Consider the following 24,901-nt stretch of genomic DNA (forward strand, 5'->3'; position numbering starts at 1 on the left):
CAAACACCCCTTTACCTAAAAAAAAATAAAAAAATGAATAACTCGAAAACGATATACTTTCGCATAAGCACTTTAGAGGTCGATTGATAGCTAATGTCCTGTACTATAACCCCCTAACGGGATCGCGTCCTCTTTTCCTGTAACCCTGTATAAGTCACTGGGCCAGCATGACAGAATAATATAAACCTTTTCATTCTGAGAGAAGACCCGTGCTAAATAGTGGGTTGGCTGGTTGGTAGTGATGATTTGAATTAATCTTCATCAGAATCATAGAATCTGACCATAGTAGCTGCCCAGTTATCCATGAGTGAATGTTGTTGTTTCAGACACCTTATCAAAACTAGAACGGCATGTTACCTAAAAATTGTTGCCAAGAAAATATGCATACAATGAAACAAAAATATTCAATGCTTAGTCGTTTGTTCAAGTTTTGGATGTTTTCCAAGCCTCAAGTTGCCAGATTTAAACGTTTTCAACGTAATCTCTAAACACGTCACTACTTGTCGGATACCGGACTAAAGTTAAATAATTTTGCGGTTGAAAATGGAAATGCATTTTAGAGAATAAGTATTCAGGTACCTACCTAGTTAACTACACAACGGAAGTTATGAGATAGTTTCATACGGTGGTCTTGATGTCACTAACGAAAAACTCGGTCATATTCGTAACAGTAGGTACCTATCTGTTTTAGGTTGGGAGTATTCGCCAGATTGATAATAATTGCACTATGCGTGAGTTCTAAATTGTGGGTATAACTTTTTATTTAACAAAATGTAAAGAAAAACTTTTAAAAAAAAAACAATTTTTTCGTCTTATTTTTTCATATTATAAGAACCTACTTACTCAATAAATTGTTATTGAGATATTATGAAGAAATAGGAGGAGAATTAATAATCCCTTGACTGTCCTAATTAATGGACTTGAAATTTACAAAATGATTTTAGATTTAATTGCTCGTTTATGTATTTTTATCTCTATATACATATAAAAATGAATCGCTGAATGTGTTGCTGATCGCAAATCTCGAGAACAGCTGAACCGATTTCGTTAATTATTTTTTCATAATATTCCTTGAAGTACGGGGATGGTTCTTAGGGACAGAAAAATTTAAAAAAACTCCTGAAGAAGAATCGCCGGGGCAGCTAGTTTATAATAAAAAGCTCCCACACATTTGAACTCATGCATAGTGTAAATATTATTATAATCCTGGTTTTGTTCTGAAGGCATAGGCATTTTCAAACATATACCTACTGTCTGGTAGTTGCGGTGGTGAGATGACAGTCCGTATAATCCGGATTAGAATAACCAACATAGCTAAACATTCCTTAAAATTAGTTATGCTACCTAGGTACTATGTAAAAATACTAGGTATGAAATAAATACCTACTACAAAATGTTCAGCTAAATATAGCATACAAAATGACGATACCTACAAAATGACGATCTCTGACGTCTTTGAAACGTGTCTCCGCATTAACCCAGCGCCACTTTTGAAACCTAAACTTTCCTGGGGCATTTCTTGTCCCACTTCGCTAAACCCGCATCATACTTTTATGCGGTAAAACTCTGCTTTTTATACTGAGATAATAGGCATCTAAAAATAAAACTAACCATTTGGTCTGTAGAAAAACTAGGTTAAACGCCGACATCATATTAATTTGAACTGAAATCCGATATTTAATTATGCACAGTTTATTTTTATGAATCATTACAGCGACATCAAAGTTTAAAGCTTACTGAATAAAATATCTACTACAAAGATAGAACTATTATACCAGTATACTCATTTAATCTATTTGATCTACTTATGTTTAACGAAACATTTAATAAAGTATTTTGCATCAAGCGAGAAAAAATCTAAAAATGTATAAACAAGATAGTATTAGCAATAAGCAATCGGAAAATGTTAATTTCAGTTCATAAAATTATATAATGATTTTTATAATTCATGTTAAAGATTTCATTTTTTTTATCTGTTCTACGCATGATACCGTAGCCGCCATGTTAATTCCGGCTGTGACGTCACATGGATTGAAGTTGTAATGTATTTAAATAAGAAAACACCGTTGCTTACCAATCCGTGTGACGTTATCACAGCTTATGAACCTAAAAGATGGCGGGTAGCGTGTTTGCGGCGAAATTTGAAGTGCAAATTTAAATGCATTTTTATTGCACGTATCGAGGGAATAATTTATTTTGGCATAAATCCCGCAAATTGCTAATGCGCGTGGCTGCCATTTTAGTGACTGAAATTGCGAGCTGATGGTATATTTTACTTTAATATACGTCAAATGACGTTGTTTCGATGTTAATGAGACATGGTTCCAGCGCAATAGCAATTTGCGGATTAAACCTAGTTTATTATCACTTTACGATCACATTAAGACACTTTTCAAAAAAAGGTAAAATACCCTATTGTAAACATCAATGTGTATTTGAAATATTGGATTTCTTTGAAATATCTCGTAGTCATATTTTCAATATTTCTCCTTAGATTGTTGAACGGTTTGATTATTGGAATGTTCACTTTTATCAGCTTGATGTCGTCGACAGAACCTAAAAGAACGAAAGATTCCTTTAAAGTACGTAATATATTCTAGTAATAAGTAGTAATATTATATTCTTCAAGGAAGATGTGATAGCCTAGTGGTCCGCCTCCTAATCGACTGTCGGCGGTTCGATCCCGGGCACGCACCTCAAACTATTCGGAGTTACGTGCGTTTTAAGAAATTAAATATCACTTGCTTCAACGGTGAAGGAAAACATTGTTAGGAAGCCTAAATGCCTGAGAGTTCTCCGTAATGTTCTCAAAGGTGTGTGGAGTCTGCCTATCTGCACTTGGCCAGCGTGGTAGACTAAGTAAATGGCTAAACCCCTCTCATTCTGAGAGGAGCCTCGTGTCCAATAGTGAGCCGGCGATGATGATGATGTGATGATGTGTATAATTTCGACACCTGCAAGGAAAAACATCGTAACTCACTTTTTAGCAATTTTGAGTTACAATCATTTTCATACTGAACGAAAAATGCTCGTTTTTTGAGCTCACCCCTGTATTTAAATTACCAACTATGGGGCCAAACCTCTTCTCATTCTGAGAGGAGACCCGTGCTCGGTTAAGTATGGATTTTTGTTTTCCTACCTTAGACTACAAAAATATAAAATTTCGACAATGTTGATCACAGAAAATCCCATGAACAGTCCAAGAAGTCCACCGCAGCTGGCCAGGATATCTGATGTGCCATACAACTCAGATCGTTTCGCTATATCAAATAATGGCCTTTTGAAATATAACACTACTTGAGATACTTTAGACCTGAAATAAAGAAAAAAAATTAAAGTCTAAACTACAGCGTGACAAGGCTCTCTTGGCACTTGAATGACATTGACAGGGGGGCGCTGTTGGAGAACAAAGGCTAAGAGTATTCAAACTAGAACAAAGGGGACACTTGACGCCTCTCCTCCGGTCCTTTTTCAAGGGAGTCAGTTCGCGCACGCGTCCCTTGAAAAAGGACCCCGAGTAGTTCGAAACTAGTCGGGCTAACGTCGACTAAACACGTGAGTAAAGCCGGGACAGATATTATATATAGTCATTTATTTCGTTTGATAACTTACTCTGTAATGTAGCCACCACGTGAATTATTTTTGAATTCATATGAATGCCTTTCTACCTCGTGAAGTTCGGTCTGAACCACTTCAGTGTCGTATGTTATAGAAGTGCAAGCAGGAAGGCAGTTGCAGGCGTCTGCTATTTGAATGGCTTCTTGTATAGTGACATTGCCACTTCCTTCATCTTCAATGTCCATGGTAGATAATTCCACTAGGAAAACGTTTTATTAAACACTACATGATGCCTGCGACTTGTTCCCCATGGGTTTAGGGTTTTTTTTAATGCTTTGGGAACTCTTTGCCTTTCTGGGATAAACAGTAGCCTAGGTCTGTCTCAGGGACACAAGTAGGTATCCATTTCTGCATGTAGCCAAAAGTCAAATAAGTCAAATGGGTAGGTTGTGAAAGGTTAACAAACAGACAGACGCATTTTCACTTTATACTTAATGTTAATAGGTACAGTACAAGGCCGAAAGTAATGTACATCGACCTTTAGAAGGAGATAGCAGATTTGTAGAGCGTTGTCTCTGTCGTTGAGACAGACAAACGTCACATAGGTTTGAGTAACAGAGACAGCGCTCTACAAAGCCGAAATGTCATTCTAAAGGTCAGGTGTCAGTCAGCCACCTTTTCCTTTTATATATTTAGTAGTGATGTGCCGGATCATTAAAAATGTAGATCCGCGACTACATTTAGAAGACTACTTATCTTAACACATCTTATATTTTGATGTACCGTACTACTTATCTTAACAGTTAACATAACTGTTAACTGTTAAGATAAGTAGTACGGTACATCAAAATTAACCTCACCATAAAAAATACCACAAACAAAAACCTATGCGAATTCAATGCGAATCTCATTTTATAAACAGTCCTATAAAGTCCTGCACTCACGATAAGTATGATACGCGACAGGTCGAGGGTTGAGATGGCAATTGGGGTATGTGGCGGGGGAATGCTCCGCACACCCGCACGTCACCCGCGCTATCCCGCACCGAGTTAGCGTGGGAGCTGTGAGCGTGTGCGGGGCGTCCCCACCCCGATTGCCATCTCGACCTGTCGCGTACGTAACTCACGACTCAAACGAACGGCTTCCAAATGGATTTTTCTAAATGGACAGAGATAGGCATAATATTGTACTTACTTTCTGCTTTGTTCATGCATTTGAGGCTTCCAACATTACATACCGCCATATCGGGACCATCTATAAATAATTTAAAAAATATTAGACAAGTTAGAGAATTCGAGTTGTGCAGTGATGATATCGGCCTACTCAGTGGGCCTGGAGTTTGATCCCGGGCACACACCTCTATGTACGTTCTAAGCAATTAAATATTAAATACTTGCTTTAAGGTTAAAGAAAAACATCGTGAGGAAACCTGCATGCCTTACAGTTCTCCATAATGTTCTCAAAGGTGTGTGAAGTCTGCCAATCCGCAGCGTGGCCAAGTGCTGACAAATGGCTAAACCGCTCTCATTTTGAGAGGAGACCCGTGTCCAATAGTGAGCCAGGCGGCGAGGGTTGATGATGATGACAGATGAGGTAGTTATAATTTCGACACCTACAAAGAAAAACATCGTAACTAACTTTTTAACGATTTTGAGTTACAATCATATTCATAGTGAACAAAAAATAGTATTTTTTTGACCGCGTCCCTTATTTAAATTAAGTCTCATTGCGATTTTAGCCAGTGGAAAAAGATTGTAAGTCAGCATCCATCGAAGATGATAAAGTGGTATATTTAGTTACACATACTTGCCTAAGGCATGTGGCGGCATAATAATGCCGTCTCTTGTCGCTGTGGTCGGTAGAGCGGTTGTGCTCTGGGGTACCCAGCGAAAAGGGACTCTATGTCACGATCTATCAAGATGCAATAATAATAAGAAAGATCACTTATGTTACGATCTACAGTAATTACTTATAATAAGACAAAACTGTGTGTGTGCAATAAAAATACAAGTCTACCGGTCATTGTTTCTGTGTGTACGACCCTCGCCTCACCCAACCGAAAGAGCGTACAATGGTGACCCCGTAACACAAACGAGCAAAACGCTCTGGTTCATAACAATGATTGAAATTTGAAGGCAATACGCAATGAAATAAGTCAAGTACGCCCAAACACCTCGGACCGAGACCGAATAGACTCTCCGGAAACCCGTTTTCGAAAACAATTCCATCAACTCAACCCGTGAAGAACGTTCGTCTTGCATGCATCTGGGCTCCAGCTCATGTACTCCTACAGCCTCCCATCTCCACGGCTCCAAAAGTGTTAAATGACCTGTGATCAAACGTATGTAGAAACCCAAGTTTTTGTTGTGTAAGAGACTAATAGCTACTCCACATAAATCAGACAATATCATAATTACCTACTCATATAGCCTTTAAGTGTTTAAATAATTATCATTGGACATCCCTGTGATTAGTTGTCTTCATATGGTTTTGTTTTTGTATGGTTGGAGTTTGTGAACGGCACACCACCCACCGGACCAAAATGATTATTTACATATAAAATTTAAATTAAAATAGTTTTTCACTGTTACACTCATCACATCACACACAAATTACTATACTACTATATAAATAAGCGTCTTATTGACTAAAAAAAATAATAACATACATACAGATCCTATTTTTCTATTAGCTAGGTACTCACACTTTGATAGGTACTTACTTAGTTCATACACAATTATTAAGGTTCCATGCTTATTTGCTTATTTTTAACCTGTGATTTACAACTTATTAAGTTAAAGGATACCTACATGTTTTTTTTTTGGCAACTTCTTGATTAGGTACTATATTAATTTAGAACTTAACTATAGAAACTTAAGTATATATTTTTTTTAAATAATATGTCAATTGCTGTTTTTTTTGTCCGCCTCTAAGTAAAGGCCTCCACTAGTTTTTCATATTTTTACTAGAACTCCATTGTTGTATCGTTTCCTTTGTTTTTAATTGAAACTGGTGGGTTAGATTACCATATACTGTACTATAATTATCACCATGGAAGAGAAAAATGAGTGTGTCTGTAAAGTTTCTGTCAAAGTACCACCCTTTTGGCTGTCAAAACCAGCCATGTGGTTTGCCCATATAGAGACCCAATTTAGAGTACGAGGCATTACTGCGGATCAAACCAAATATGACCATGTAGTGTCTAACCTTGATTTAAAAGTCATGTTAGAAGTTGAGGACATAATCACCAGTCCGCCACAAGAGAACAAGTATGAACATTTAAAAGCAGAGTTAATAAGGCGTCTTTCGGTGTCTGAGGGACAACGTGTCCGTCAACTATTAACTGAAGAAGAACTGGGAGACAGAAAACCATCCCAGTTCCTAAGGCACCTGCGCTCTTTAGCAGGAAACACGTTGACTGATGAAGGCATTCTCCGACAGCTGTTCATGCGCCGACTGCCTCTCCACTTGCAAACCATATTAGCTGCAAGTGCCGACCCACTGGATGATATTGCAATGCGGGCAGATAAAATATTGGAGGTTGCTCCCAATATCACAGCAACACCCACACAGGCAAGTGTGTACGCTGCTGCTGCATCAGGCGAATCAAACGATCCTTTAGGCCTCCATGCTTTTGCAGCCCAGATGAAAGAGTTAACAGTTAACATTGCCGCCCTTACTAATAATTCACGCTCCGGACGTAACAGGAGCCGCAGCAGTTCTAACAGACGCTCTCGTTCTCAATCTGGTAGCGACGAATATTGCTGGTACCACCGGAAGTTTCAGCACAACGCCACGAAGTGTACCAGCCCGTGCTCTTGGAAGCAGGAAAACGGGAACGACAGGCAGTAATGACGGCTGCTGACTGTCCATCTTCGGGCCGCCGTCTATTTATAACCGACAAAACCAGCAAGGTCCGTTACCTACTGGATACCGGGTCAGACATATGCTGCTATCCTCGAAAATTTTTTCAAGGGAAGATTGCCCCCAGTGAGTATCAACTAAGCGCAGCCAATGGTAGTGCCATTAAGACCTATGGTACTCATAGCCTGAGTCTTGATTTTGGGTTGCGACGGGATTTTTGCTGGCAATTTGTTGTTGCCGATGTGAGCATCCCTATTATCGGCTCAGACTTTATGGCCCACTACAATCTTCTTCCCGATTGCCGAAATAGGCGTTTGCTTGATGGTGTAACTGGACTTGCAGTTCCTACATCTATTGCATGCGTGGAGCAGGATTGTGTTAAAGTAATTATGAACGCCGCAGCTGATCATCCCTTCAGCCAGCTGCTTACTGAATTTCCCACCATTACTCGACCCCCTGGAATTCATAGGAAAATTAAGCACAGTACGGTGCATTTTATAAAAACAACTGAAGGGCCTCCCGTATCTTGTCGCCCCCGTCGCCTTGGACCCCAGAAGCTCTTGGCTGCTAAGAAAGAGTTTGGGGATATGGTCAAATGTGGCACAGCAAGACCTTCCAAGAGTCCTTGGTCCTCGCCGCTGCATCTGGCTCCTAAAAAGGACGCCACATGGCGACCGTGTGGTGACTACCGCGCTCTTAATGCACGGACTGTCCCGGATTGCTATCCCGTTCGTCATATAGGAGATTTCAGCCATAACATCGCAGGTTCTACAATTTTCAGCACGCTGGATTTGGTAAAAGCATACCAACAAATACCCATTCACACGGAGGATATTTGCAAAACGGCCATTACTACGCCCTTTGGGTTATTTGAATTTCCCTATATGACGTTCGGGCTACGAAACGCGGGGCAGACATTCCAACGCTTTATGGATGAAGTCGTCGGTGATTTGGATTTTTGTTTTTCATATATAGATGACATCCTCGTTTTCTCACGTAACTCAGTAGAACATGCACATCACCTTCGCATCATTTTTCAGCGACTAGCTGACTATGGCGTGGTCATTAATCCAACCAAATGTTGCCTGGGTGCCAGTGAGGTTAATTTTCTAGGTCACCGGGTTTCGGCAAATGGAACTTACCCCCCACCTGAACGTATCTCCGCTCTGCAGGAGTATCCGCTTCCACAAACTGTTCAGGGCCTTCGTAGGTTTCTGGGAATGATAAACTATTATCGCCGTTTTCTTCCACGTGCGGCTGAAATGCAGGCGCCGTTGGTTACCATATTGTCGGATTCAAAACTTAAAGGCACCAAACCAGTTCCCTGGACCCCCGATCTCGAGAGTGCTTTTCATGCATGCAAACAACATCTGGCTCAAGCTACGCGCCTTGCACATCCATTACCAAACGCCCCTTTGGCCCTATTTACGGATGCCTCAAATGCACAAGTCGGAGCCGTTTTGCAACAACGCATACAACAAGATTGGCAACCTTTAGCATTTTTCAGTAAAAAATTACCTTCCCGTGAGTCTTCTTGGCCAGCGTATTACAGAGAATTGTTAGCTGTTTACGAGGCCGTGCAGCACTTTCGCCACATCTTGGAAGGTCAACACTGCGTTATATTCACTGACCACAAACCACTTCTCTATGCGTTCAAACAACGGAGAGAAAAATTGCCTCCAACGCAATTAAATCAACTTTCATTTATATCTCAATTTACCACCGACATCCGGCACATAAAAGGGGTAGACAACATCGCGGCTGACACCATGTCTCGTATTGAGGCGATTGCCTTACAAGAAGATTTTTCCGAGCTCGCCGAATCTCAATGCAACGATCACGAACTTCGTGACTTGCAACGTAATGGCACGGCATTAAAATTAAAAAAAATACCTATACCCGGCACCGACATCACGATTATGTGTGACACGTCCACAGGAAAGCCACGGCCATACCTAACTTTGCCTTTCAGGCGCAAGTACTTTGATAGACTCCATAACCTGAGCCATCCAGGTATTCGTGCTACATCTCGACTAATGGCGGACAAGTTTGTATGGCCATCCATTCAAAAAGACACTCGTGGTTGGGCCCGATCCTGTCTGGCTTGTCAACGGAATAAAGTCACAAGGCATAACGTCTCTCCCTTAGGGGATTTTGGTACGCCTTCAGGACGGTTCAGTCACATCCATGTGGATATCGTTGGCCCTCTGCCCGTTTGTGATGGTTTCCGGTACCTTCTTACGGCGGTGGATAGATTTACCCGTTGGCCAGAAGCATGGCCCATGCGTAACATCACTGCAGAAGAAACAGCGGATACCCTTATGCAAAACTGGGTTTCCCGTTTTGGGGTTCCGATATATATAACAACGGATCAGGGTCGGCAGTTTGAATCTGATTTGTTTCGTAAGCTTATGGCTATGCTCGGCACAAAGAAACTGCGAACAACGAGTTACCATCCCTGTGCAAATGGCATGGTCGAGCGCTTACACAGGCAGCTAAAGGCTTCTTTGATGTGCCATGAAGAATCATGGATCAAAGCCTTGCCGTTGGTGCTTTTGGGCCTGAGGTCAGCTTTAAAGGAGGATATAAAAACCTCATCGGCTGAGCTTGTCTATGGCGAAGCACTAAGATTACCAGGAGACATGATCGCTCCTCCATCAACCACAAACACCTCAATCGATCCGTCAGATTTTGTTGCTCGACTTAAGGTGATAATGTCTGACCTTAGACCCGTTCCAGCTGCTCGTCATGGTCCTAAAGACACATTCGTTTTCAAAGATTTGACCACGGCTTCTCACGTTTTTCTTCGTGCGGATCACGTGAAACCCCCTCTACAATCTCCATATTCAGGACCATTTCCAATCATTACACGAAATGATAAGACCCTAACTATCATAGTTGGGAACAAAGAGGTAGTCGTAAGCATAGATCGGGTCAAGCCAGCTTATTTAGAATCACAAACTCATCCCAATGAAGACATTCACTACACTTCTCACACTCGCACTGACCACAATAAAAACACACCTCAACCCGCGCAATCATTTAAGGAATACACCACTCGAGCAGGCCGGAAGGTCCGGTTTGCTCGTCCGTTCGACGTGTAATCTTCCTTTCTTCCTGGGGGGGTGGTGTGGCGGCATAATAATGCCGTCTCTTGTCGCTGTGGTCGGTAGAGCGGTTGTGCTCTGGGGTACCCAGCGAAAAGGGACTCTATGTCACGATCTATCAAGATGCAATAATAATAAGAAAGATCACTTATGTTACGATCTACAGTAATTACTTATAATAAGACAAAACTGTGTGTGTGCAATAAAAATACAAGTCTACCGGTCATTGTTTCTGTGTGTACGACCCTCGCCTCACCCAACCGAAAGAGCGTACAGGCAGATATCAATAATTTACGTAATCAAAATTGTAATGTAAGATACCGTCTTGTTCTCGGCAACTATTTATTCGTATTAAGCGAATTTTCATCGTAACTCAGGCAACTTACAATTTTTTACTGAATAAAGGAAATATTAGCACACAATATCGAATTGTATGTCTAATATTTATAATGCCATTTACATGAAATTATTATCTTGACTTACGTGGCATACTAAAATGAACACATCCGCATCGCGCATAGGTAAAGTTGGTTAAGCATTCATATTCACAGTTGGATTGTGTGTACAGTTTAAAATATGCAAGGCTCCGCTCATCCTCGAAATAACATTGGCGCCTGTAAAAAAATTATTAATATTTTTCAATCAATCAATCAGCCTGTTTGCGTCCACTGCTGGACCTAGGCCTTCCCAAGAGTGCGCCACCACACACGATGCTCCGCCTACCTCATCCACCCACTTCCCGCTACCTCTTTTATAAGGTCGTCAGTCCAGCGGGTCGGAGGTCGTCCCAAACTGCACTTGCTGATACGCGGTCTTCACTCCAGAACACGTCTGCCCCAGCGGCCATCGGTTCTATACGGCAGACGTGGATTGTCCACTGCCACTTCAGCTGGCTAATTCGTTGCGCTATTTCGGTCACTCTGGTTCTCCTACATTCATATGTTTAACAACAAGGGAAACTCGATCACAATGAGTGGAGTATTTTTAAGTTATTTAAGTAAATCTGTGCAGCAGGCAAGATAAGCTCTATTAGATCAAAATGTTAATAATTGTGATTATTTACATTGAGAAAATTAACGTTTCATGTAACTAGCAGACAAAGCAGAGCTTGGCGGTGCTGCACTATCGATAACTTGTGATTCAGATATCTTAATATTTCATGAACAGATAGGTACAATCAGTACCCTTACTATAAATGCGAAAGTGTATTTGTTTGTTGGTCTGTCCTTCAATCACGTCGCAACGGAGCAACTGATTGACGTGATTTTTTGCATGGCTATAAATAAAGACCTGGAGAGTGACATAGGCTACTTTTAATCCCGGAAAATCAAAGAGTTCCCATGGGATTTTTAAAAAACCTAATTCCACGCGGACGAAGTCGCGGGCGTCAGCTAGTAAATAAACAAAGAACTTACCCAAATGGAGTAAATACTTCGAGTCCGTCAGAAGTGAATTCCAACGTTGCTGTAAAAGCTATCGTTACACCTTGATAGATTGGAACTCTAATGTACTGTTGAGAAGGTCGCGGCAAATCACTCGGCGTATGTAGCAGTATCTATAAAACGGCAAATTATTAAATTTTTTAATGTATTCGTATTTCGTAGGTACCACAGTTATGGACATATTATTATACGAGTACGCTAGATAAGGAGTGCCAAACAAAATGACAGTAATTTTTTGTACTGATTCAAAGCGCCCAATGAATAGGCTACTTGACAATTTTTTTAAGTTGGTCTTAAATGGTTAATATTTGTCCTATTATATCAAAAAAATTAACACTATATTTTTTTGCGCCCTAAAAACCGTAAAACTTTAATTTAAAAAAATATTTTTCTTAGACAGGTGAAAACACTGTCGGCCATGTTTGGCCGATAGATTATCTGTGCTCTGACGTCATGCATTTGTAAACAACAGTATAACCACAGGGTTATACTGTTGTTTACAAATGCATGACGTCAGAGCATTAACCATATTTACCATATTAACCATTTAAGACCAACTTAAAAAAATTGTCAAGTAGCCTATTGACAATGTGTGTAAGCTGTGAAATCCTAGTGGTTTGGACGTCCGCCTCCTAATCGGAGGTCGGAGGTGCGCTCCCGGGCAGGCACCTCAAACTTTTCGGAGTTATGGGCTTTTTATAGTTTAATATCACTTGCTTTAACGGTGAAAGAAAACATCGTGAGGAAACCTGCATGCCTGAGAGTTCTCCATAATGTTCTCAAAGGTGTGTGAAGTCTGCCAATCCGCACTTGGTCTGCGTGGTAAACTATGGTCAAAACCCTTCTCACTCTGAGAGAAGACCCTTTGTAGTGAGCCGGTGATGGGTTAATCATGATGATGATGTGTAAAAATATGGTCTTCATGTTGACAGATGTCTCATCACTGAGTTCCCAGCTCACTGCTGCTAATGGCGCACAAAATGGCGAAAATATATTTGCTTGAAAAACAGGTCAGCAATAACAAGTCCACTTGTATTCCCTTTTTGAGGTGCTTTACCTTAAAACCTGAAAGCCATCGCTTGCAATTCACATCCAGAGCTTTCATCTCTGTCAACATCAGCTCCATACCAGCTTTAGGACCAGCACCCTTTAAAAGTTATAAAAGTATTTTTAGTACCTATACCTACGTCTATATTTTGTTTGGTGGGGGACCCTACCGGCAAACCCGTGCCGCCAAGCGACCTAGCGTTCCTGTACGATGCCGTGTAGAAACCAAAGGGGCCTGGGTTTTAATAAAAACTGCCATACCCCTTTCAGGTTAGCCGGATTCCATCTTAGACTGCATCATCACTTACCACCAGGTGAGATTGTAACTGAATAAATAAAACTATTTCTTAACGGAACTAAGTAGGTATATACAAGTCAACGTTTTCAAAAATCACAACGCATTAAAGTGAATCGAACTAGCTAACAGATTTATTATGTGTGGTTTTCTAGTATACCAAGTGCAGTTCATGCAGTCCAATACCGTCCTAAAATCACTAGAATAATGCAAGCGATAATAAGACTTTGTATTTCACCCATTTCCTGTCCACAGTGTTCTGATTCAAGAAAGTTTCTTTTTAATATTAATATTCAGCAAACGAGCAGACGGGTCGCGTTTGTGGCATCACCTGATGCTGAAACATGAGCACCGGAGGAACCGCCAATACTAACACTTCATGAGTTTATCTGCTCCTATGGGATTACCATATTGCAATTTTGACAAATGGAAGCTGGTCCTATATATTTGGAAGTTCATGGCAGAAAAGACGGGGAATAACGCGAAGTGAAGGTCGCCACGCAACCTCTATAGGAGCTAAAGATGACTTTTATTTCTGTTATTACGCCGCGTAAGATGCAATTAGAGAAAAGGAAAGGCAATTATTTCATACTTACAGAACCTCTAATAGGATAAGTTTTTCTCGGAGCATCAGGGAGGTACCCGTATTCCAGCGTCCAACCTTGATTTTTTGTTCTGTTTAGATTCTCCATGTATTCATAATCAGCGTTCAAGCTTGTAAAATAATACAAATTAGAACTTTCAGGCGCAAGTAGGTCCAAAGATAGAGTGGATCCGAGGCACATCATCTTTAGTAATAACTGAATGACAACTAAACAACTATTAGGTACTTTACATTCGTATATAGATGGCGGTGAGTGGTATGTCACGTGCCTTTTAATTTTCGCTGTTATGAAAAAAAAAACACGGCTGGGCCTACGACCCATCTAAGTTTCATAATAAAAGGCTTACCAAAAATCCATAATAATATTATAAATGCGAAAGTGTGTCTTTCTGTCTGTCTGTGTATTTGTCTGCTACCTTTTCTGTCCGTTGTATACCACACACTCACCACGCAAGCTGTTAACACGCACCACAGACGCTTCACACCCACTACACGCATGCTCCACACACGCACCACGCACTCTTCACGCACTCACCAAGCACGCACCACGTACGCTCTTTCACTCGCCACGCACGCCCGTGCACGCTCTTTCGCGCACCATGCACGCACCACACACGGACCACACACGCATCACGCACTCTCACAAGACAGACAAAAGTTTTAGGTGACCTACTTTTCATATCGAAATAGATCTTCTGGTCCAATCGTGTTAAACGTAAAGCACATTCCTTCTTCTGTTAGAATGGGTGTAAACATACTATTACAAGATGTCAGTTTTCCCTTCCATCTACACATAGACATGACTTGAGATAGTTCTGCTGAAGCCTGAAAGAAATAAGCCTCATATTATTTTTCAATCTTCTAAATAATTCATCTCGACTTCGCATGGGGGATTATCATCTCTTCTTCTTACTTTATCGATAGCCATAGTCCCTAAAGAATTTAAAAAACAGGCAAAAAGCAACATAAAAAGAAAAACCGGTGAAGTGCGAATCAGACTCGCGCATCCAGGGTTCCGTACTTTATCGTATAAATATTAGATTTTATTTGATTAAAATAATTTACCGACTCAAGGACAAATCGCTTTTGTTTAAGTCCACATAACTAAATTTGTATGTAAAGCCTTATTTCTGATTTTGAAACACTATATTTAGTAGTTAGATTAGGTACTATCAACACTGATTATATCACAATGTTCGCTTTCCTAACCTCGGAGTTAAAAAAGGAATGAAATTTTTCAGTAGTTTTTTAGGATAATACAAAACCAACGCAGCTTTATAAACACATTTTTTTTAGATTTTGCAAAATAAGTCTTTTAAAATTATTCCCGACTCTACCTAGTGATCTGAAACACATCAACCTATACTTTGGACCTCTACTAATTATATTTTGGACCTCTTTTGCAATGATAGTAAAAATATTTTTGGAATTCTTTCTTTTGCCATAAAGTTGGGCGAGCATTTTTTTAAAACTATTTAGAATTGCAAGTTTTTACTAAAGTAAGTACCAGACGGAGCAATACGATTAGTACGGAACCCTAAAACGCGAATTTTGCGACCCATTTTGTAGATTATTTCACTTATACTTATTATCGCAGTTCGAAGTAATGAGTGTAAGAAATAGAAGTAAGTAATAAGTTTTATAACTGATATTGTATTCACCTTTCTTATATTTCTAACTGTCTCATTACTGAATGAATAATCTCTTCCTTTTCCACCACGATTATAATAATTATTGCAAATTAGAGACAGGTCTTCGAACATATTTTGTCTGGAATAAAACAATGCAACAATTGTTAAATTATACTACCGAAAGTTTGCTAGACATTTATGAATTAAAACGTTCATTAAGGGAAGATGAAGCTACTTGATTGCCAGCAATATAAAACGTTGGTCCGTTCAGTGCAATTTCAATTTCAACCAAACATGATATTTATTTTGGTCTTGATTTTTGATTGCATTTACAAAGTAAGATTTTAAAATTACTATTTTAACAAAAGACTTTATTTATAGCACATATTAATAATTATATTTTAATTTTAACACCAGTAATTATTTCTGGGGTAGCGGTAGTATAATTTTTTTTAGAATTGAACATTTCACTTGTGTCAAGTGAGAATTTGAAAAGCTACAATCCATCGCCGGCTCACTACAGAACACGGGTCTCCTCTCAGAGTGAGAAGGCTTTTGGCCATAGTCTACCACGCTGGCCATGTGCGGATTGGTAGACTTCACACACCTTTGAGAACATTATGGAAAACTCTCAGGTATGCAGGTTTCCTCACGATGTTTTTACTTAAAAATAATTATTAAGAAGCAAGGAGATCCGTAGGAGAACTAGAGTAACCGACATAGCTCAACGGGTTGCGAAGCTGAAGTGGCAATGGGCAGGGCACATAGTTCGTACAACCGATAGACGTTGGGGTCCCAAGGTGCTGGAATGGCGACCTCGCACCGGAGAACGCAGCGTTGTAAGACCCCTCACTAAGCGGACGGACGACATCAGACGACTCGCAGGGAGCCGCTGGATCCAGGCGGCGCAAGACTGTGGCGTGTGGAAGCCCTACAAGACGTCTATCGGTTGATGATGATGATGATGAAGATGAAGAAGCATGTATACAGGCAATTAATATGTCTGGAGTGGATACCAAGTGCATGGGTCTAACGCAAGTTGAAAACGCACTAGTGTAGTCAAACCTATGATATTTATAGTATACCTACTAGCTTATGCTCGCGACTTCTTCCACGTGGACTACATAAATTTCAAACCCCTATTTCACCCCTTAAGGGTTGAATTTTCAAAAATCCTTTCTTAGCGGATGCCTACGTCATAATAGTTATCTGCATGCCAAATTTCAGCCCGATCCGATTTCAGTCAGTCAGTCAGTCAGTCAGGACTTTGAATTTTATATATATAGATAAATATATGACAGTTAGCTAGTGGTTCTACGCTTTCATTACAACTAGTTTTGGATGTTGGTTGGTTATGATTCTAATAGGTACAATAAATACTCACTCTTTTTCTGTTAAGTTGCCGTTAGTTTTGTTGAATATATAATCATCGTAACTGAACACCGTGGACAAAATTTTCATTTCAGGGCAAACAGTTACAGCTGGAAATGGAATCTAAAAAAAATTTATTGATCTTAAAAACATATTGACTAGAACTGAAAAATTGTAATGATTTTGGGCGAAAGTCAGTTAATTAAGATCGCTAATGCCTAGGAACTCACTAAAACAAAGAAAAAGAAATCGGCAGTGAGTGGGGTAGGTAATAAAATAGTTTTAATAAAGAAGTGAACACAACAGTGACAAAGACTACATTTTATCCCGGAAAATCAGGGATCTCTCGGGATTTCTAAAAATGCCGAGGGATCCCTTAATCAAGCAGATAAAGTCACGGACAGCATTAGTTTAGTTTTAACATCTATCAGCTTAGCATGATGGTGACTTGAAGTTATTTGAGATAAACTCAAATCGCCCAACGCGCCTAAATAAGTTTCCACTTCAAGAATAATCAATTACGAATTGTATTCACCTGTCGTATAGGTTGATCGTTTTCAGTCAACATAACGATGGAAGGGCTTTTCATCCACTTGGTATAAGATTTCCAAATTAGAAAGCCGCAATAAATGAAGCACGATGTAAACATGATAAGCCAAACAATCCTGTAATAAAATGTCTATTAATACACGCCCGCAAGTCATCCGCACTCGCCCGCACCGGTAAGGTCCGAGGAAGACAAAGAACCTACGACTAAAGGCATTATTTAGTTTACTATAAATGTTGTTAGTTGAGGCCTACGACGGGTGCATTCTTGGGTGAAATTCATACCCGCGTGTTGTTTGTGAGCAGTCGCGAGAATAAACAATTGTCGAACTGTTAACATCTGACGATACTCGTAGGATGCAAACGAGGTAAGAAGCAGCACACTTTCAGTAGGTACAGCTTTTTGTGCGCGTTCGATTTGAATAAGTTGGGTTTTATTATAGTTTTGTATTAATACTACTTATAATACACAAAATATTTACAATATATTATTTCAAATTAACTAACTTCATTTCACATTTCTAGAACCATAAATACTCGCTAACAATAGAATAAAACGTTATAAGCTTCCTTTAATATCACCGCCCTTATTATAAATGCGAAAGTGTGGTTGTTTGATGGTTTTTCCTTCAATCACGTCGCAACGGAGCAACGAATCAACGTAATTTTTTGCATGGTTATAATTCAAGATCTGGAGAGTGACATAGGCTATTTGCATCCCAGAAAATTAGAGAGTTCCCACGGGATTTTTAAAACCTAAATCCACGCAGATGAAGTCGTGGATATCAGCTAGTAACAAATTTTTTTTATATAAAATATTATTCACGAATTAATAAAATTAGCTTACTTTTCGATTGGGGTCGTTTTCCTTTCCCTAGCTTCTTTCAAGCTAAGATTGTTCAAACTTTTTAACAAGTTTTGCGTGATCGAGCTTTTATTTCGCTTCCTTGTTGTCCCTAACTCGGCTGACTGGTCTTCATCTTGCTGTTCTTCCACCATTTCAATACCGGTATTTAAAGCGTTCCGTGGTCTGAAAAACGTTATTTATAGGTAGGTATTTAATTTTGAAACATAGTTCTTGGTGGAAGGTCTAAGCGCCGTATATATGTACCTATATCAAGCAAGCTATGTACCTCGTCGTCGTACCTAAGACGTCGTTATTTTAAACATGACTTATTGAGCATAAAATTCAATTTTCTTGGGAACATTTTAGAAAATTCAAGTGACTTTCTAAAATGTTACCCACCACGCTTCGATTCTGCCGTAACGCTGTCTTGAGCTTTAGGTAATTGTTTCTGCAATAACCCCGCTAACTGTTATTTTATCTCAGCAATGAAAAAAATAAAAATGAATAAAGCTGTCAATATTATAAGTATGTCTAGTGGGAGGCTTCGGCCGTGGCTAGTAGTTACTAACTACTTATATATGTAGTTACCACCCTACCGGCAAAGCCGTGCCGCCAAGCGATTTGGCGTTCTAGTACGATGCCGTGGAAAAACCAAAAGGGCATGGGTTTAATAAAAACTGCTATAACTATCCCTTCCAGGTAAGCCCGCTTCCATTTTAGACTGCATCATCACTTACATGAGTAAGGTATAGGTAAGATTACAATCAAGGGCTAACTTGTATCTCAATAAAAAAAAGTATTATGTGCACTTTACGGACACGATTACATACGAGTATATTCATTATTAAAAACATTCAGGGGCACACTTTATCACATTAATAATTTTATACATAGAAACCTACTTACCTCAAACTTTCTTCCATAATATTCTCAAAAATGTAGATAGATACCTATTTTCCAGGAATGTTTTGAAAAGACTGGTAGTACCACTACCGTGTTAAGTTTGTATAGAAATAACGGACACGAAACATTGTATTTAGTTATTTCCCATGAGGTCAAAGCCGCAGACAGTGCTATATAATTAAACTTTAATTACCTATATTATGGTTACTAATATATTTTACTAGGCCAAGGCCGACATTGCATATAGATCAATCAAAAAGAGGGTTTAGTTTTTCACTAAAGTGATATGAAGTCGTTTAACGCTGTTTGCAAGCGACGTCTGAATGAATGATTCGATAATCGATGGAATTTGATATAATAATTAGTGTTTATTCAGCAAAATAAGCTTCGTGTAGGTACTGTTCGTAGTAAAAATAAAAATACCAGTCAAGTGCGAGTCGGACTCGCGCACCGAGGGTTCCGTACTAGAGAAGAAGTAAAACAGAATCACTTTTGTTGACGAGCCGCAAAACTAACTTTGTTTCTAGAGGTTTATTATAACTGTGATACTTAGAGCGTTAGTTTTATTTTTTCTGAAAAATATACCTAAATTTCTATTGATCATAATTATTTCAGATTTTTCGACTGGTAAACTTCGGAGATAAGGGGGGAAAACGGTATTTTTTCGTCATTTTGCACGATAAATCAAAAACTATTATGCAAACAAATAAATAAAAATCTGTTTCAGCATGTACAGGTAAAGCCCTTCCATATGATATTCCACTTGATATAGTAATCTTACTTTGATAATTGAAAATAGTAATTAATTATTAGTTCATGAACACATTTTCTTTTTGTGATGTAACCATAAATTCACTGTTTCCGGATTTTTTTCCTTTACTTGTGCTGTAAGACCTAACTACCTGCAAAATTTTACGATTCTAGGTCAGCGGGAATTACCCAGTTTTCTTGACAGACACGACAATAAGACAGACGGACAGACAACAAAGAGATCTTATAAGGGTTCCCTTTTTCCTTTTGAAGTACAGAACCCTAAACTCTCACACGTCAGTCAAGTAAACCCAGTCACCAAAGTCATACACATATTAATTAAAATAAGTGGCAATTTCATTTCGCATCTAAGGTGTGGTTTGTAATTTGTAAGGTTGCCTTCAAAGTGCTTTCAAAGTTCAAATTGAAACTCATTTTACGCGCGTTCGATGCGCGTACAACGCGCTCCAATTTGAAGGGAGCTTTATTGCATGCAATTAAGAATCAATCGGAAAAAAGTAGAGAAAAGGAATTTGGTATAAAACCATACAATGTCAGCCTCTTCGTTTCCTTTGATGTGCTAATATTTAGGTAGTTATAGAAAATAGTCATAGCACTTTTAGATTGCGTTGGGCATTATACTCACATTTTTAACGAAAAAAGTTATGTGATTCTATCAATTGCATTATTTCTGGTACGATAGACGATATCGAGCACGTGCTAGTGGAATGTAGCAGATATAACATGCAGAATGAGATTCTTTTGCAGAAATGTAACAATGATGATGGTTTTACGAGCCTTTTCAGTCTAAATAATTTTAAATACATATCAAAAAAATTGCGGAACCGGCAGGATTGAACGTGCGCCTTCTGGGTTAGGTCTTTTCAGTCTACGGTCGATTTCGCCACTGGTGTTCTCCATTATATCGTTTTCCGTTTTTATTGAATTATGATTATACTAGCTGATGCCCGCATCTTCCTCCGCGTGGATTTACATTATCCAACATCCCGCAGGATCTCTTTGATTTTCCGGGATAAAAGTAGCCTATGTGTTAATCGAGGGTATAATCTATTTTCATTCCAAATTTCAGCCAAATCCGTCCAGTAGTTTTTGCGTGAAGGAGTAAAAAACATACACACACACACATACAAACTTTGCCCTTTATAATATTAGTGTGATTACTTAATTACTTATTAGTAGGATTTCTAAATAATTTTAAATACATATCAAAAATGGCGGACCGGCAATATGATTATATTATTTTAACTGTCGAGCTCATACTGATACATATAGATTCAGGATATCGGAAATAAAAGTATAATTAGGTCAATCGAATGAAACGTTTCTGCAATATTGAGCCGATTCCCTCGGGATCATGGTCGAATGGGATAATCGCTAGTTAATCCGATCCGTTCGATACATTAATACCGAAGAATTTTCTTGTCACGTGTGGAGCATAATATAAAGGTACTGACTACTGACCGCCGTTACAGGGCGTAATGTAACGTGTTACACAGCGAGCGTTCATGCAGTCAGTACGGGAAAACAAGGCAATCGCAGCGAGCAACGAGCGGCTCGTTGCTCGCTGGGAGTGGAGCACTCCGCTGTCGGTTTTTTAGCGAATCCTTTGAGTGTTACGTGCTTCAGTCAGTAGGTACGTCGCAGCGAATTCAGTGGACATCTTTGGCATACCTGTGTCATTTTTTTTTTTTTTTTTTAATAGATATAGCGATCAAGCGAGCAGGCGGGTCACCTGATGTTAAGTGATTACCGCCGCCCATGAACATTTGCAGCACCAGAGGAGCCGCCGATGCGTTGCCGGCCTTTTAGGAATTTGTTGGTCCGCCCCTTGAATAACCCCATGTTATAATCTAGTGGGAACACCGCCGATGGGAGTTGGTTCCAAAGTTTGCACGTCCGAAAGTGTTTGTCCGATTTGAATCCGAGGCACATCCGAGATCTCGGATCTCGGAGAGATTTCGGATGACGGAAGTCGGATGTACTGCGTAAGCTACCATACAAATAGTTCTACGACTACTTCGGAACGTATTTTCACGGACTCGGATTGGATGAGTGCGTGATCGCTCTAACAGAGTCGTTATTCGTAGGGTACGACGAGATGTCTCATTACCAAGATAAGACCTCAGATCAAAGACACTAATTATCCCTAACATTTATATCCGAGTACGACGTATGACGCTCATTGCTGCTATCAGCGCCAAAATGGCGATTTAATCAAGTTGCTTCAAAAACAGGTCGGCAATCGCAGATCCAGCGTATTTTTATTAGTAGAAACCAATACTTAGATTAACTGGTAAGTAGCCAGTTCTACATGGGCGCAGCTCATTTGAATTTATTGATTAAAAATAAAATAGATTCCGATGAATTGAGAATCATCTCCTTTTTTGAAGTCAGTTAAAAAGATTGTCCATTTCTTAAAATAAAAATAACGAGCAAACAAACAGGTGGGATACTTGATGTTAATAAAGTAGCCTATGTCCTTCACATAGGCTACTATTTATCCCGGAAAATTAAAGAGTTCCCACGGGATTTTTAAAAATCTAAATCCACGCGGACGAATTAGCAGGCATCATCTAGTTTTTTTATATTTTACACCTAAAGAATATTATATTTTACTGTACGTAGTACGAAGTTACTAAAGTTTTTAAATTGTTCTATCGTAATCTTGTAATTGTCACGCAAAGTCGCAAATAAAAAGGCAGTGTGGCTGAAAGTCGGCCGAAATTACAGCAATCCAAACCAGCGCAAATGGATAGCGGCCTATCCTTCATTCCCTAGATAATGATCCACTTAGCACATTTCCGGCGAAGCAAAAGAGCTCAGGGACTTCCCTGTTGTTGTTTTTATATTTCATGATCAACCCATCACCGGCTCACTACAGAGCACAGGTCTCCTCTCAGAGTGAGAAGGGTTTTGGCCATAGTCTACCACGCTGGCCATGTGCGGATTGGTAGACTGTATATATATATATATGTTTACTTATTATTAATTCCCAGTAGTATTGTAAGTACCTAATGGACATACAAGAAGTCAATATAAAACAAGTAGACTTTGCCCGTGGCTTCGTTTATTGATTCACACCCATAGAACTACGTACCTAGTGTTAGCTTATTGAAGTTAGTTTAATGAATTAGACAATATTTGACTCATCTGATGTCACGCGATCTGTGGCGGGGAAGCCACCTTGAATCGATTTGTATAAATACCAGTGTTTGAAGGTTTTTAAGCCAGTCTCGTTCCGACTCGAGACTCAACGTCTATTAAATACTTTTGTGTTTAGGTCGATATTTTGATTAAGTGGTTACAATAGCAATTGTGCCCTAATCAAGTTAATATTGCAGTTAGGTTATTATAAAGATTAAATCTCTCAATAAGCCTCTACGCGTTGCGATCTATATCCACGTGCAAGCTTTATATGAGGGAACATTTTAATGACTTATAAAATTAGTTAAATTTAACCTGCTTTTCTGACTTTTGCTTTTACTAGTTACCTAGTAGGAGGTACCATACGTGTGTATGAATGTAGAACTTTGCCGGTGGTGGTATATTTGTTACAGGAGTAGTACCTACTTACCAACTACCTAATAATGAGTTTTATTTTTTTAATATTTACGAGTTAACCTTCTTGGATTATTTTGTGTTATTTTAAATGATCTTGAAAAAAATATAGGCATCATAATTATTATCACTATGCAATATCAAGTTTGTATTTAATTTTATTTTAAAGTACATGCTGGATATAATATTTATTTGCTGTAAAAGTCGCTAAATTCACTATTGTCGTTACCTAAACTCCGTAATTTTCTATTAGCTTTAATAGAAAAAGCTTTCCTAATAGTTTTAGATGGGGCACCTAAATTGCCCTTTACTAAAATATTAAATCTGAAAAACATGTGAAAAAGGGATTCAAGTCACATTTAGCTAGGGTGCCAACAGGACCGTATTACTAAGCCTCCGCTCTCCATCCGTCCATCTGTCTGTCAGCACGCTGCGCTTTACCTATCTCGCGAACCGTAATAGGTAGAGATGGGAAATTAGTACAGAATGTGTATTTTTATTGCCACTATAACAACAAATAAAACTTAAAAAATTTGAAATGGAAACCATAAAAATTAAAAAAAGTGTTAGTTCTTGCAAGATGGGTACGGTTACGGAAGAGAGGTGTCAAATACAGGTTCATGTGTGTATCACAATATTATCACGTGTTACATTGACACCTCTATGACTAACCTTTTCGAATAATTGGAAAAGGTTTTTGGATGAACATTTTTCGCAAAACGGCCGACCTCATGATAATTTTATATATTATGAAAAACATTGCATACTTACAACTAGGCAGAGAGGGGTGTGTGAGTTATATTTATATATGACCTAAATCGATTACTGAATAAGCAGGTAGGTACGTGCCTTTTACCCCTGGGGACTCATTATTATTTAACTATATAAAAGTACTTATGGCCAAAAAATACACAGTCACATTTTAATAGTAGGACATCCATTACCTACTTATTAGCAATATGGAAGTACAATTAAGGTAAATGTCGTTTATAAATATTTGTATGACTTAAGCTCAGTTTTTCCTCAAATTCTTACTTAAGTAATTTGTATTTTATTGATGGTTTTTTTTTTTCAAAAAAATAATTGTTAGTTACTTTTTTAATTGAGTTTTATTTTACCAAACATTCAATTAATTTTTAACCATGGTTTTACCATAGGGTTTTACTCCTAAAAGTTTTTCGCAGAAAATTCCATTTCTGTCTCTATTTAAGTAGGCATCTACTTACTTAGTTATTTTTTTTTTAGAAATCAGTATGATATGAATATTATTGAAGTGGCAAGTTTCGAGCAAGATAAAGATCAGCCGGATGCGGTAGAAACAACAAAAGTTAAAGGGAATAAGAAGTCGATCAAACAA

The 24,901-nt window shown here is 38.9% G+C and overlaps 1 protein-coding gene across 1 annotated transcript; it reads right to left on the reverse strand.

The window, feature by feature from the left end:
- Nucleotides 1–1,788: 1,788 nt before the first annotated feature.
- On the reverse strand, nt 1,789–16,971 carry LOC117990973 (pickpocket protein 28-like). The gene is made up of 11 exons (XM_034978483.2): nt 16,933–16,971; nt 15,579–15,687; nt 14,591–14,742; nt 13,910–14,027; nt 13,029–13,118; nt 11,945–12,084; nt 11,013–11,143; nt 4,753–4,812; nt 3,613–3,817; nt 3,140–3,313; nt 1,789–2,556 (listed from the first exon to the last, which is right to left on the reverse strand). The coding sequence occupies exons 2-11, from the start codon at nt 15,678–15,680 to the stop codon at nt 2,478–2,480; spliced, it is 1,251 nt and encodes a 416-aa protein (XP_034834374.2). The 5' UTR covers nt 15,681–15,687; nt 16,933–16,971; the 3' UTR covers nt 1,789–2,477.
- Between the last annotated feature and the right edge of the window lie 7,930 nt (nt 16,972–24,901).

This window comes from Maniola hyperantus, chromosome 19 (assembly GCF_902806685.2).
Source record: "Maniola hyperantus chromosome 19, iAphHyp1.2, whole genome shotgun sequence".
Taxonomy (NCBI): Eukaryota; Metazoa; Arthropoda; class Insecta; order Lepidoptera; family Nymphalidae; genus Maniola; species Maniola hyperantus.

What these genes read in the sequence shown, in the direction of transcription:
- LOC117990973 (XM_034978483.2), bottom strand. Translation starts at nt 15,680, where the DNA reads ATGTTCGAAGACCTGTCTCTAATTTGCAATAATTATTATAATCGTGGT. An exon ending in CAGTTAGAAATATAAGAAAG is followed by an intron (nt 14,743 to 15,578) that starts GTGAATACAATA and finishes TATTTCTTTCAG; the next exon opens with GCTTCAGCAGAACTATCTCA. An exon ending in ATGCATGAACAAAGCAGAAA is followed by an intron (nt 3,818 to 4,752) that starts GTAAGTACAATA and finishes ACGTTTTCCTAG; the next exon opens with TGGAATTATCTACCATGGAC.